Below are 16,454 nucleotides of genomic sequence, written 5' to 3' on the forward strand. Positions count from 1 at the left end.
ACAGATATAAAATAATTTTTTATGTTATTTAGTACTTTTAATTTCTGTTTTTGTTATTGATTAAAATTAAGAGATGTGAATATATTTTTTTTTGTACTGAAATAATTTTTTAAATTGCAAACGAGATGCAATTATGCAAACAATAAAGAGTAAAACTTCTCAATTTTTTCTTAATTATTTTACCAAGTGTGATCTCTTATCATACACTTCTTAAATAAAACTAAGAAAAAATATTAAATGGTAAAAGATTATACTTGATAAAATAATTGGTTAAAAATATTAAGAATCTTTTCTTCAAACAATGAACATGCAGCTTATTTTTCCTATCTCGCTTGAAAATACTTCCTAGAATGGTAACGCTGGAATTTTCAGTTTTTTTGTTTTTTGTATACATTGTTTTTGTTTTTGTTTTTTTTGGTCTTTTACACCACATAGCCATTCACACCTCACACACCCCACTACTATTATGGATTCGAATTCTGTGCAGCTCCTTTTGAGGCAGCAGATTCTGCCACTAGATCCAAGCCTAGGCTGCAAAAGAAAAAGCGTTTTTCAAGTAATTCATCCTCTTGACCAAAAAAAAAAGGTAATTCATTCCTCATCATGATTTTGCCAACCGAACAATTTCATGCCCCTCCCAATCTCCCATGGAGCTAAGGATGATCATTGTTTAATTCCTGTAATCATTGGAACTTGGAAGTTTAAATAAAAAGAAAAAAACTAATAATGCTCGCCTATGGTTACATTAATTCACAAATCCAACCATCATTGCGGTCATGCCGAAAAAGGAATTCAACCGAAGTTCATATCACACACCCAACACATTAAGAAACCGTATCAAAGTCAATATTAAGATCTAAATCCAAAATAAACTGTCTTACAAGAGTAATCATAACATTCCATTAGTAGTATCTTTCTATGATCTACTATACCATAACCAAAATAATCCTTCTAAAGACGTCAATTGAAATCTAAAAAGTTGTCAAGAACTATACAATGGAATAGGAAACTTGAACAATACTAAACTTAGTAAACACAAGTTGTATTCCCCAAAAGGATCAAGAGCATGAAATCAATCAGACTAAGCGCGTTCACCACGGATGCGGCGAGCAAGCTGAATGTCTTTGGGCATTATGGTGACCCTCTTGGCATGGATGGCACACAAGTTGGTGTCCTCAAACAAACCAACCAAGTAGGCTTCAGCAGCTTCCTGGAGAGCAAGGACAGCATGGCTCTGGAACCTCAAATCAGTCTGCAAACAAAATAAAAATCAATAAATTTTACAACAAATAAATAACCCAACGCATCTGTACTAAGAACTACAAAAAAATTCATAAAAGAACTATTCCATTAACATTGTAGCAACCTCATGTTGTAAGGCCGGTACGAAATCCTCTTGCCACAAGGATCGGATAAAGCTTGAATAGCAATATTATTTTGTCCAAAATCCTCAAATAAAAAATTTAACTTCCCCATTAAGAATATAAGGCTCATAAATTGTTTCAATTCAGAAACCTAAAACTAACAATTTTATGTTTTGCTTATGGAGAAACTCTTTCGTTCATTTTCATAAGGTAATTTATAAACCCCAAATTAAATATGACTTCATGTAGAGTGTTTGTAAACAGAAATTGTGGGCAATAAAAGAATTAAGAATACAGAAAGAATATCCCAATATAACAATCATATACCTTGAAATCCTGAGCAATTTCACGGACAAGACGCTGGAAGGGAAGCTTGCGGATCAACAGCTCAGTGCTCTTTTGGTACTTTCGGATCTCACTGAAAATTTCCAGCAAAAATTTACAGAAAATTCATGACAAAATAAACATATAAATTAACGGAAGGTAGACAATAACAATTAGGGGGGAAAAGGTAAAATAAGTAACAATCATCTACCGCAAGGCAACAGTTCCAGGACGATAACGATGAGGCTTCTTGACTCCTCCTGTTGTAGGAGCAGATTTCCTTGCAGCCTACACAAATCATATAAAATCTTTTAATATAAATTAATTATATCCAATTCACTAAAACAGAAAACCTAGGTGTCAAATTCGAATTTCTCAGCATCTATTATATATTTCAAATTTCAAATAATCCGAGAATCAAATTCCAGAAACCCTAATTTCAGCTCATATAAACAGATTCTCGAATAGAAAACATAAAATTCAATAAAAAATAAAGCAGTATTAACTGAAAACCCTAAACTTCAAACAGATCTAAGGAATAATAAGCAAAAAACAAACGAGAACATGTGTAAAGAAACCCTAAGGGAACGAACCTTGGTGGCGAGTTGCTTCCTAGGGGCCTTGCCACCGGTGGATTTACGAGCAGTTTGCTTCGTACGAGCCATGGAATCAGAGAGAACAACGAAAAGGAAGAATCGCAGAGGAAAAGAAAATCTGAGAGAATGAGATCTTTATTGAGTTGTAGGAAAGAGAAAAACGGTTATCGTTTGTTATTTATATATGGAGAGAGAAGAAGAAGAAGAGGTTATAGGTCGGTTTAGTTTTTGAGGGAGAGAACGTGGACTTTGAAGTTTGAAGACTTCAACGGGACTTACTTGTTCTGGTTTGTTAGGATTTGAATTCAAAAACACAACTTTGTTTATCCGTGTGCTTGCTTCTGGTTGGTTAAAGATTACACTAGAGGATTGCCAGCGTGGATAAGTGTGTTTCTTTCTTCTTTTATTTTTGGTCCAAAGTGTGTTTCTTTTTCTCTGGTTTTTTTAGTAGAGCTCAATATTTGGGCCTTTGAGATGGGTATCTCTATTGGGAGTTTCTGTCTGGAAATCCATAACGGGAAAAAAAAAGAAAGGAAAATTGCTGATCTAGTTTCATATAGTTTCTATCTTGCATTTTTGCTTATGGTATATGACTAATAAGTGTCCATAATGGTAAATTACCTTAATTTCTATGAGGCTTTTTGTGAAATTCAACTTAATTCTCTTTTATTCTTAAATGCATAGATTAGTCCTTCTTAGAACTTGAATAATAATAATAATAATAATAATAATAATAATAATAATAATAATAATAATAATAATAATAATAATAATGAATTCTTAAATCCCAAAAATAAGAAAACAAGATGATTTTATGCATCATGAAATTCAATCTACATTCCTATTGAGCGGTAATAAATGGAGTTTGAGGTAAACAAATTAACACCCTTAAACCTTAAAAGAAGCCTTATTTTAATTTATTTATCGCTGAGCTAAACACACATTTAGAAAAATAAAAAGAAAAGACATAGAAACTAACCAATAAAATAAAGAGTAATTACTTGAATTAAGTTCATGAACATTTTTTAGTGAACGATTAATAGGTGCATGAAAAAAATTGAAATAGCAAAAACTTACTATGGATAAATAAGTTAGGTCTTTTCATCATTTTTTCGGTTATTTACCTAATTATTATGCACACATCTTGTGTCATAAAATAGACACTCATGCATGTTAATAGATTTAATTGATGTATCGATCTAAGTCTTATTAATAATCTCTGAAAATTTATTTTCTAGTCTGAGTCTCTCATAAACATATTATTTCATCACAAAATTTCTTAGCTTTAGTTTTTTGGAATAAGATGAGCTTGTTCATTTTTTAGAGATTATCATAGCTCTCAAAGGATTCTTTTGAACTAAAATATTTTGTAAAGCAATAAAATTAGTGGCAAATCGAGTTGAAACTGGACGAAGTATTTTTCGCTCACCTGTAAACTTTTTTTATCAAGAACAGTAAATAGCAATGATTATAGATATACTTAGTGATCATTGAAGCTTATGACACAATTTCACTCACTTCTTGTAACTTCCCAATATTTTGAAACATAAGATTAACACAATGAGCTGCACAAGGGGTCAACCTCCAACAACCTTCCCGTAGTAACATAGTTTGCAGCATTGTCCGTTGCAATATGCACAACATTCTCAGGACCAACAAACAATACAATATCCCTAAACAACTTAACCAAAGTCTCAGCAGTTTTTGAGACATTAGAAGCATCAACTGACTTTAGAAAAACAGTTCCTTTAAGATAATAAACTAAAAAATTAATCAAAGTACGCCTACAACGATCAGTCCATCAATCGGTCATAATAGTGCATCCAATTTGTTTCCAAATCTCACGATAACCATTAATCATTTTCCTTACATCCTCAACTAATTTACTCAACAAATACCCACGAACTCTTGGATAATTTTCTCATAAAACATTTGACTTGTTTTCCTTTTCTAGAGCTAGGTGCTGGAACTCTGGATTTTTGTTGTTGTTGCATCTCATTACGTTCGATCTCGTCAAATTCTCTTTCAACTTCATCACAAGCATTATAACTTTCTGCATATTATTCTTGAGTTTTTCTTTTCTTGCTTCGAAACTCTTCAATGCTTTGATGAAATTGGTGTCTCACTGCAGTTGGCACCTTCGACATGACTCAATATCTCCTCCTTTTCCAACCAAATGAAGTTTAAACCGACGAATTCCTCCACCCCTAATAAGCTTCTCACAATATATGCATAATAGAATAGTTTTTTCAAATTCCACAACTTGTTTACAATGACCCCATGCAGGATCAGTTTTTGCTTTATTATTTTTTTTTTTGGGTTCTGATGGATGCATTAGGAGTTGATCCTTGTTCTTGCAAAGATGGTGTTTCTGATGGTGTATTCGCAGAAGCCATTCTAAAAGAATATGGAGTAGCAAAAGTATAAAACAATAGCAATCCTAAATTTCCTAATTCCTATTCCCTATTCAGTAAGGCAGCAACATTAAAGGCTTAAGGTAGCGTTTGTTTCGAGGTATTGGGACAGAGACTGAGAGATTAAGACTCAGTATCATGTTTGTTGGGTCAGAGACTGGTACTAAAATTTCTGTCTCTGTCCCTAAAATTTCAGTATTTCAGTACCTCCAAAAAGTAGGGACATAGGGGACTGAAATATTTAGAGACATATACTGAAACTTTAATAACATTTTATACCTAAAATACCCTTATTTCAATTAATTAATTCCAATTTTACTCTTTGTACAAATTAAATTAGAACTTCATTCTTGTTTCAATTTCTGTCTCCCACTTTGCACCAAACAGAATACTGAAATTTATTTCAGCCTTTGTCTCTAAGTCTCCGTCTCTCAGTATTAGTCTTTCAGTCTCTGTCTTTTTACCAAACGCTACCTAAATGATTAAATTCACGGCACAAGACCATAAGTATATTCATAACAGAACAGACAACATAAAAATATTAGTCATAACAGCTTCATATTCATAAATTTTTCAACAAGCATATTCAACACAGAACAAATCAACATAACAACATTATTCATAGTTTCAAGCTTTCAACAAGGAAGTGCAGAATAGAACAATAGAAAATATTGTGAGAACAAGTTTTCACAACAGAATAGAACAATTCCAGAAAAGAACATATCCTTTCAACTCCAGAACAACAGAAAATATTGATGCATCAGTCAAGGAAGTACAGAATATATCCTTTCAAGTTTTCACAACAGAATAGAACAAGCATAAGTCATAATAGAAGTGCAGAACAACATTATTCATTATTCATAAGTTTTCAACAAGCCTAGAGCAGAACTGCAAAAGTACAGTGCAGAACAGAGGAGAACTGGAGAACAATATATTCAACTAACCTATTTGACAGAGCAGAAGAGCGAGGCAACGGCTCAGCAACGGCGAGAGAACGGCGACGACGATGAGAGATAGGGACGAAGCGGAGCCGCGGGTCTGCTCTATTCCTTCAGACTTCAGAGTTGATAATGGGTGTCCGGCGGTGAGACGAAGAAGACGACAGTGGGTGGCTAGCGGTGATGGCTGGGTGAGTGACACTGTGACATAGTGAGGTGAGGTGGTGGCGGGGAGGGTTAGCCGTTAGGGGATTAGGGTTGGGGAAAAGTGGAAAGTGGAAACTGGGATTGGGGTTTGGGGGTACCGTATACGAGAGAGCGAGACTTTTCTTTTTTTTAATAAACCAAAACGACGTCGTTTTAGAAAATGAATTAAAAAAAACTTCTGAACCGGTCGGTTGACCAAAATCGCTGGTTTTTCGGTTTTCATAAAACCGGCCGGTTCAACCCGATTCTCAACAATTCTCTTCCTTATCTAGTTATATCACTCAACTGGAACGGTTAGGGGTCCGATTCCTCGATTTTTCGATCAACCCGATCGGTCCGGTCCAGTTTTTACAACTATGGTCTCGGAAACATATTACTTCATCACAAAAGACTTTTTAACAGTTTGATTGGGATATCACTCTAAACAAGGACTTTTTTATTTATGTATGTATGAAAAATTCTTTATTTTCCATAATGCGCATAGATCAAAATTATATCAAAATTGCGCATGATTAATTCGCATTCATCACCAACAAAATGGAAATAGTCATCATTTCATCCAAGGTCGCCATGAAATAGAGACTCCATTTCAACTTCAGCAGCCACGAATTGGACCAACCACATCAGACAGGACAGACGCGAATTGGAAGCACAGCAGCCGCGAAATGGAGGCCCGTGCCGGCTGAAATAGAAAAAGGATCAAAACACAATTATTCAATTTATAATAATTTTTTCTATTAATAACAATTATTTTTATTATTTATTAAAAAAACAAACCTTCAAATGTAAATGCACCGAAATGTGAAATTCATCCAATCTATTAAAATTTTCTTCCACATTAATTTTATTACTACTCATTTTAATGAATAATAAAAAAATTTTCACCACAATTTTTTTTACTCCACCAAAAGTACAACAAAACATATTACCTCACGATTTCTCTCCTATTTCCTACCATCCGAATTGGTCCCCCTCCCCTTCACCCCTTTTATATTGCTTCACCCACAACCCTTCAAGCCATTGCCTCCCACACTACCCGCTGCATGCTCGTACGGAACGGTCACCACCGGGACTTGCTGCTATTACTGCCTCGAAGCCATTTCGTGCGTGTCAGTTGTGGAATGGGCCAACTCGTGTGTGCCGTCAGTAAATTAGTCACTTCGTGTGTGTTAGCCTCGATATGCTCCATTTCGTGGTTGGTGAATTTAGCATGCAGTGTGTCAGAAGTTCTGCACTCATTTCATGGCCACTTTGCATGTAATAGTGAGTATTTTCATTTCGTTAATGACAAATGCGAATTAACCATGCGCAATTTGGGTATAGTTTTGATTCATGCGAATTATAGGAAATGAAGAATTTTTTATACATATATAAATAAAAAAAGCCCCAAAACAAGATATTTTTTCACAAACATGAGCGAACGAAAAAAATAAATAAATAAAATTTAGTCTAAGAAAAATAGTCCTAATAGAGTTAGCATAAAAATGTAAAATAACATAAAACAGGTACTAGCACTTTTATTAAAACTAGTATAATATTCTCGTATCCTACACGGGTGATACATAAAATTATATAAAAAAATTTATTTAAAAATTAAATGAAAAATACATATAATAATTATTATTATTATAAATATTTTATAATTTAAAAGTATTAAAAATAATTAGTAAATATTTTAATCAATTTGGATTGGTTGAATGATCATCTCATTTTTTCCACTTAAGTAAATATTTAGAGCTCGAATCTCATCTTGTGTGTATAACAATCCATTAGCTAATAGCAGACCCTTAATAAATAGAGCATCAATATGTGGTGGATTAGTCCTCGACTTGCCGAGTTAGAAAATCTGTAGAAAAAAAATTGTATTTGTCTTTAAAATAGATTAATTTCTCATTAATAGCAATATTTATAGACTTTTGTCTTTGTTAAAATTTACGTGGGACAATTTTATTTGTTGGTATCGTATTCATTTTTGAAGTCAAAACAATATGATCAACATTGTTACTTGTTGAAACTTCACATTTTATGAAATAATTTTTAAATTTTTAAATTTATTAACTTATGTCATTACAAAAGTTATTAGATCAATTAATATTTTTTAGTAAGATGATATACCGAAACACCATCGTTAAATATTAATAAGTGTGAAGAGAAACCAATAACAATTTTTGTTATTTAGTATATAATTTATTCTATTGAAAAATAAATTAATATTTATTGAACTGGTAAATACATTTCGTTCTAATTTCTTATACTATTTTATTTGGTAATATTCACCATTAAAAAATAGCAAATAATCATACTATCCTATAATATATATGATGTACCAAATAATTTTTTATCTTAAAATTAATTATAGTTAGCGAGATAAAATTTAAAATATTTTAATTTTCTTACTCAAATCTAAATTTAAATTTAGAATTGATTAACAATTCATCCTTTTTTAATTTCAATAACAAAAATAAAATTGGTTAGATATAAAATATTTAGAATTTAATAATTTCAATCATTTAAATTTTAGTTACCAAAAATTAGATTAAAAATTAATTATAACTTAATAATCGATAATATATATTATATTAGTACGTAAATAATAACATCTAATGTATTAATTATTTATTTATTTTTTGACAGGGTGATAATTGATTTATTATTCAATATTTTTTCACAAATTTTATAATATGTGAAAATAATGATTTCATTTTTTATTATTATTTAAAAAATATTCATAATTTTTTAATTATATAATTAACTTAATTAATAACTTTTATTATTGCTTTTATACTAAAAATATCAATTTATACTATTTACATACTTAAATTATGATAAATTAATAATTTTATATTCGCGTGTATTTAATAGGTTTCATGGGGCACGTACTTATGTCCGTGTTCCCATTAGGGGTGGCAAACAGGGAAGTCTGCCCTGCCCCGCCAAAAGTCTGCCATTTGGCGGATTGGACCTCCCTGTCCTGCCTAGTGAGGCAGCACTGAATTTCTTCCCCGTCCTGCTTAATTGTAGGCTGACGGGTTGGCGGACCAAGCCCGTCAAATCTCTTTTTTTTTATAAACCATGAAATATTAAACAATATATATAATTTCACAACCATTTCAATAAATATATAATTTCTAAAGATACAAAAAAAATTTAATTTCTAAATTTACAAACAATAAAGTCTTTATAATTATAAATATGTAATAAACATAATTATAAACCAAAGTTTTTAAAACAAAATAATAAAACTAACATTGTCGAAAGCAAAACAAATATTGTCCAAAACATATAATTAAATATCTTCAAATTTATACTCACAAAAAATATCTTCAAATTTGTAATCAATCAAATATAAAACACAATCCAAAATATAACTTAGAATATTAGAATATTTTCAATTACCATTTTTATCTTCTTGTAGATCAATAACATCATTAAAATTTGTTAAAAAAATGGCCTCACAAAAAAAAAAAAAACGCTTGGCCCAACAGGGAAGCCTTTCTCGCCTCACCCCACCGAAACCTGCCAAAATCCACGAATTAGGCGATACAGAGTAGGCAGACTTTTTAAATTTGGCAGTCTCAAATTTTCAGCCCGCCCCGCCTTTTTTGGCGGATTACGAGGGCCGGCCCGACGGGTTTCATCCCGTTTACCACCCCTAGTCCCCATTCATTTTCACGTGGTAGGTCATGAGGATTTTATATGTCCCCATCTGTCCCTAAATCACGAGTAATTTTTGCAAATACATGTTTTGCCTGTTTTTGTGATCATCCCTATTGCTACCATTCATTGGCTCGTGACCTAAAGCAATTTTAGCCACTCATTAAATTTTCAGATAATCAAAATCTATGATATATCCCTTTTTATAAAGTCACATGTATCTTTGTTATGATAATATTAATAGGAGATAAATGAATAAACACTAAATTATTGTTTGGATATAAGATAAAAAATAAGAGGAAAAAATGCAAAGAAAAAAAATGAGAGGAAAGAAAAATGAAAAGACAAATATATATATGTTTTGTATTGTTTAGATGAAGAAAAAATGAATAGAAAAAAAATAGAAAAAATTTTTTCTTTTGCTTGGATGGAAGAAAAAGTTAGAAGAGAGAACAATTTTAATAGAGTAAAATTACATTAATATTTTTATATATTATATATAAATTATAATTGAAAAGATAACTCTGTACCAAGGTTCTGAAAATCGAACCCGGTCATCGAACCGTTTTAGTGACTGGTTTACTAATTTATTGGTCTAACCGGTTCAACTGTGGTTCAACCGAAATAACTGTTTTATAATAAAATAATAAATAAAATATAAATAAATACACCAAGATTAACAAAAATAAACTATATTTAACTAAGATTAACAAAATTTTCAAACATAATTTTAACAAGATAAATTAACAGAGTTTTCAAATCAATTTTAACAAGTTCAGCACAATGATTAATAGCAAAAAAAAGGCTAGCACTATCAACTCTCCAATTGCTTAATAACCTCCTTTCCTTTCCAACACCTTCAAAGTAATTTCTAACTCATCCCACAATAAGTTATATCAATTAGAAATTATCAAACCACATTTATTTTGTATGCAAAAACAGTTTTAACGTAGAAAGCTTCATTGCAAGAATGCAAGTTGGTGTGCAGGTCCTCGGACAGCAAATTAATACAAACATTTAAGAAAAAGAAAGATAACACGGCAACAACACAAAAAAGAATCAAAAGAACATTTAAAATACAGCAACAACACAAAAAAGAATCAAAAGAACATTTAAAACACAGCAACAATACAACACCTATAGAAACATTTAAAACAAAGCAACAAAGAAAGAAATATCTAAGAATCAGCATTGCTAAGAACAATAATTTGAACCTGTATGCTTAAAGAATCAAAGGCTAAGTTTCACTGGAAAAGTGAAGAACACCTAAACGAAGAAAACTTTAATCACAACTTAAACCAAAATTCACAATCCCTTTAAATTGAAGCAGCAAACAACTTGAAAACTAAAACAAGCTTAACAAGATTAAGCAGTGAACTAAATCAGTCTAATTTTTAACGAAGATTAACTAAACTAAATTAACTAATTATTCAATGATTCAATCCAAAACAAAAAAATAATATAATACAGCACAAGAGCAGAGCTAATCAATGATTTAAATTTCAATATGAGTAGCACTAACAGAATTAAAAAAAATCAATGTTCTAGCAGAATCTCAAAAAAATCATTGAATCAATGTTCTGAGCAAAGATAAAAAAAAAACAGAACGAAAATTAAAAAAAAATGAAGCCATTGCCTTCGTGAGCTCGAGGAAGACGCACCAATTGTTGAATGAGGAAGAAGTGTGGAGCCGCAGACGACCGGACAAAGACACGATGTTGTCTGAGTGCAACGGCAGCGTTGAGTGAGACCCTTGCGGCAGTGGGGGAGTAACATAGGGCTTGTGTTTTGGGGGTGGGGCGCTGTATACCTGTATCTTTTATGAGGAGGAGGAGAAGAAGTGGGGAACCTGCGTGACAGAGGCTTCCACGTTCGCACGGTGGCTGTCGCAATGGAAGGGAAGGAAGGTTGCAATGGCTGCGGCATGATGGAGGGGAAGTGAGGGAGCATGCGGTGGCTGTTCGAAGTTCCTTCGGCGGCGGTAGCAGGCGGCTGGACGGACGACCAGGAGCTCGAAGAGAGGAGCCCTGTACTGAGTGTGAGAGAGGCACTGAGGAAGCAGATGCGCGTTCTGGATTCGATTCTAGAATCTGGACGATGGAGTTTGGGTAGGATTTGTCAGTGTGCAGCACAATGAAAGTATGAAACGACAGCGTTTAGCTCCTTTTTCAAAAAACCGGCCGGATCACGGTTCGGTTCAACTGACCAGTTCCTGACCAGTTCGGCAGGTCAACTTCGGTTTTCAAATTTTACGATTTTGTCTTCTATTCGAACCGTGTTTACTAACGGTTTCCGGTTCGATCGGTTTGAACGGTCAGTTCAAACCGGTTTTCAGAACATTGCTCTGTACTTCTATCCATGTTTGCACTTCTCCGTCAGTTTTTTTCGCAACTTTGAAGAGGACAAATTTACATGAGCTCCACATACACCTTTTTTGTTTTTCATTCAATTTCTTTGTTGATCCAGACAATGAAAAGTTGATTTTTTCATCCATTTTCTGCTCCAGCATTTTATTTTCCTACAAATTCTTCTAATTCAAAAAATATGTAAATAAGTCACATTTTTCATATATATAACAATAACTAATATCATATATTATAACTTGTGAAATCCTAATATTTTGAGAAGTGATGTATAGACAACTTAAATATTGATAAGTCTGAAAAGTTTTAGAAAAAAATCAAAAATTGCATATTGGTCGATAAGATTTTTTTTAAAAAAATTTGTCCATAGTCTACAATTAAAAATACAAAAATTATATATATGTTATTTATTTTTTATTTTATAGAGATTTATAATTTTTTTATTAGTAATGTTAGTAGTTATAGAGAGATTTTTACTTTTAAATAAATTTATAAAAAAATTAAAAATAAAATTAGTTGTAATTTTTCTGACAATTCATTTAGTGTTTAGTTTAAATTAAAATTAAATTATATATTCAATTTATATTTGCTTGTTTATCCTAATAATTATATATAATAGATAATATATTTAAGTATGTATTGAAAAAATTATTAAATTTCATATAATTGAATTTTCATAAAATTTTATAGATAATATATTTAAATTTTAATCTTTATAAATTAATTTATTTTTGTTAAAGTGAACTACCCAATAAAAAATTCATATATTAAAATAGAAAATAATTTATGTATAAATAAAAAATTAAAAAATTATTCTTAAAAGTTGAATATGCAGATAAAAAAATAAATTATAATTTACAAAAATTCTTTTTAGAATTTATTACAATAAATAATAAAATTATAATAGTCATGTATCTATATATATTAAATTATATTAAATTATAAGATATCTATATATTTAATCAACCTAATTTTAATAATTTAAAAAATTAAATAACCCTTTTTAAAAATATGTCAATCCAAATAATATAGATTGAAAATAGAAAAAATATATCTAAATTATATAATACAACATAATATTTCTAAAAGTTTGTTTTATAGCAGATCTAATGCTAATATATTTATCATCATCTGTGGTATAATCTAATTTCACAATTATTCAAACGTTGTTTTTATGAAAAAATTACATTATTTATTTTAAAAAAATATTTACTCGCTATTATCATTTAAATAAAATATATAATAGATATTAACCCAATTTATTTTAATAATTACTCAATCACAAATATTCATCAAAGATATGAGATTTAAAAGCATACTAAATAAATATAGCACCTACATACAACTTTTATACTACCACAATAAAATGATTATCATAAGTCTTTTTAGTATAAATTAAACAGAACAACATATAATAACAAAGAAACAATCAAATCTAAAAAAGTTATAGAACACCTGTTAACGTTGAAGAAGTTTTAACCATTTTTTTATTAGCTATTTTTTTATCTACTACACTTTATCTACGAATATGTTAAGGACTAAACCTATGCTTCAGTCTTTTAAAATCTCATATATTCTTGCCAAACACAATATTATTTTATGCGTCGTCCATATTTACCAAAGAACTGAAAATAACAAAAGCATCCATCTGTTCTTTATAAAAGTTATTGAATGGAAGAATCGTTAGTAAAAAGACAATGTTCTCTTATAATATGTATGATTTTTTATGATGATAAAATAAAAATAAAGATATGGAATAATATTGCGTATATTTAAGTTAATTTTAATCTTCTTTAATAACCAGATTTGTTATAACATAATTGATAAACAATGACAGTTAATACGAATTATATATATTTTAAGTATAATATACATTTTATGATTTTGTACGAAACAATATTAGTTTTAATTTATATATTTATTATTGGGTATTAAAAATAAAAAGTATTTGTATTGTTAACACTTTTCAAATCTTTATCAACTTCGACCATGATTAGGCCTAAAAGGTTACCCACCTCGTCGGAAATAAATGTAATCTAATCCGTTTTTGTCTGATAGTGCTATACATTGGCATAATAATAGGAGAATTAACTTTTGCGAGATAAAAATATGGTATTTAGTTACCACAAGAGTATTTTTATATATAGAATTATCAATCAATTATGTATGGTTTCTAACGAAAATAATATATTCAATATGGATATTGTTTGTTAGGTAAAAGATAACAGATTGACAAAGAAAATTAATTACAATGGATATATTCATTATAAAAAATATTTTTCTACGTAATACTACAAAAAATATCACGGTCACCCTGAATTACTACAGATTCAACTTCTATCGGCAGTGATAAAATGCTTAAATTGAGACATTTTCAAACTATGATATTTATCAAACAAACAATTAATAAAACACTTATCCATACCATCTTATTTTAATTAAGTATATTTATACATAAACAAAAAAAAAAGAAAAGAAGAGTTGAAATAGCAAAAACGATAAAAATGATGATTCTTATAATTTTGTGTGACTATCTATATATAGAAGATCAGAAGACCATAATTATCTAACAAAATTAATTTGTATTTATTACATTCAATTTGAATAGGTAAAAAATTATCTTATTTTAGTTTAGTTCTTAGTTCACATTATTTGAATTTAATTCAATATATATATATATAATCATATATATATATATATATATATATATATATATATGATTTGATTTAATTTAATTATTAGTGAAAAGTATCTAGAGAGTCTATTTTATTCATAAATTTATTATTTTAATAATTAATAAATTAATCTAATTAATTAATTAATATAGATAATTAGTATAATTAATTTGGTTTAATAAATTAAAAAATACCAACAGAATATTAAAAGAAATAAATTAGAAAATACTACTAAATCAAATTGATATAAATTATACTAAATTGTGTGGTATTTAAATATCTAATAAAATCAATTAGTTGATATAGTTAATTTATTGTAATAAATTATAGGAAGAAGGGACAAAATTACACTTGAAAGTTCATACGCTGGACACAAATACACATAAATCATTTAATGAGTCACGCGTGCACAGTAATTATACACTCCTGCGGACACAATCACCATTCCGGCCATTAGCATGTGACGTGGTTAGTTTGAGTGGACACGGGTCTCTATTCACTCTTTGCTGGCACGTTCAGATTAAGTGAGCTGTGCATTTAGTACTAACTTAGAAATTACATTTTATTTTAAAAAAGAAAAAAAATAAAAAGACATCTTTAACACGCAGCCCAAAGCGAAGCTATTGTTGTGTTGTGTTGTATCATCTTCTTTCTCTTCCACCCCTTCATTAATTCACACCAAAAGCTTAAAATTTTGATTGATGGGTACCTTAGTTTCTCTTGCAGAGCTGAATCCATATCAACTTCCTTCTTCCACCACCACCACCATCACCTCAAAAAAACAGAACAAAAAAAAAAAAAAAGAAAAACCCATCAAGATCCAACACTAATATTATGATTTAACGTCATTAATGTTTGCTGCTAGTTTTAACGTAATTACTTAATAAATTTTGCCTATAAAACTATCAACTACCTAATATTATGATCTAGTTAATAAAAATGATGACATTAATATTTTTTTATAAGTCTTGTTATTATTTATAATTAGGAAAGAACCATATATAAATTTATTTTCTTAATGAATTTTAATTTTGCTGTAAAATTCTATATTATCTTTAAAATTTTAGCGTAATTGAGTCTAATTTTTATATTTTGAAATAAATTTACTCAAAAAAATTAATATGTAAATTACATTAGTAGTATTATAAAATTACTTTATTAACATAATCAGTGGTGTTTAGGTGAACTATTGAATTTAGCTTCTAATGATATTAAAATTAACCTATTTTATTATGTTGTGCTTTCAAAAAATTTACACAACTAACGTAAAAATTTAATAATTGAATTTTTTTTATTACAATGAATATATTTATTTTAACAAATATTCGTCTATCTAATACTATAAAAAAATATACCGGTCACCTTGAATTACGACAAGTAACTTCCATTCACAATGGTTGAATGTCTAAAATGAGATATATTCATCAAATAAATAATCAATAAAATATTATCCGTACTTTCTCATTTTGGGTACATTTAATTTATACATAAAAAAATATACATAAAGAAAGAAGAAGAAGAAAAAAAGAGTTGAAATAGCATTTGCGATAAAAATCATAATTCTTATAATTTTGTGTGGCCATCTATATATAGTAGACCAGACGACAATAATTATCTAACAAAATTAATTTGTATTTATTGTATTCAATTTGAATAAGTAAAAAATCATCTTATTTTAATTTAGTCCTTAATTCACATAATTTGAGTTTGACTCAATATATATAATTTGATTTAATTTAATTTAATTATTAATTAAAAATATATCAATTATGTATTTTATTCGAAGATTTATTATTTACTAACTAATTAATTAATTAATACACACAATAAACTTGATTTAATAAATTAAAAAAAATAAACTAAAAATATTAACAAAACATTAGAAGAAATAAATTAAGAAATACTGCTAACCGTTCACA

General features: G+C 29.3%; 1 protein-coding gene across 1 annotated transcript; it reads right to left on the reverse strand.

Annotated features, from left to right (window-relative positions):
* Positions 1-824: 824 nt before the first annotated feature.
* On the reverse strand, positions 825-2,700 carry LOC112696356 (histone H3.3). The gene is made up of 4 exons (XM_025749087.3): positions 2,282-2,700; positions 1,900-1,976; positions 1,692-1,782; positions 825-1,252 (listed from the first exon to the last, which is right to left on the reverse strand). The coding sequence occupies exons 1-4, from the start codon at positions 2,351-2,353 to the stop codon at positions 1,082-1,084; spliced, it is 411 nt and encodes a 136-aa protein (XP_025604872.1). The 5' UTR covers positions 2,354-2,700; the 3' UTR covers positions 825-1,081.
* Between the last annotated feature and the right edge of the window lie 13,754 nt (positions 2,701-16,454).

This window comes from Arachis hypogaea, chromosome 6 (genome assembly GCF_003086295.3).
Source record: "Arachis hypogaea cultivar Tifrunner chromosome 6, arahy.Tifrunner.gnm2.J5K5, whole genome shotgun sequence".
NCBI classification, from domain to species: Eukaryota; Viridiplantae; Streptophyta; class Magnoliopsida; order Fabales; family Fabaceae; genus Arachis; species Arachis hypogaea.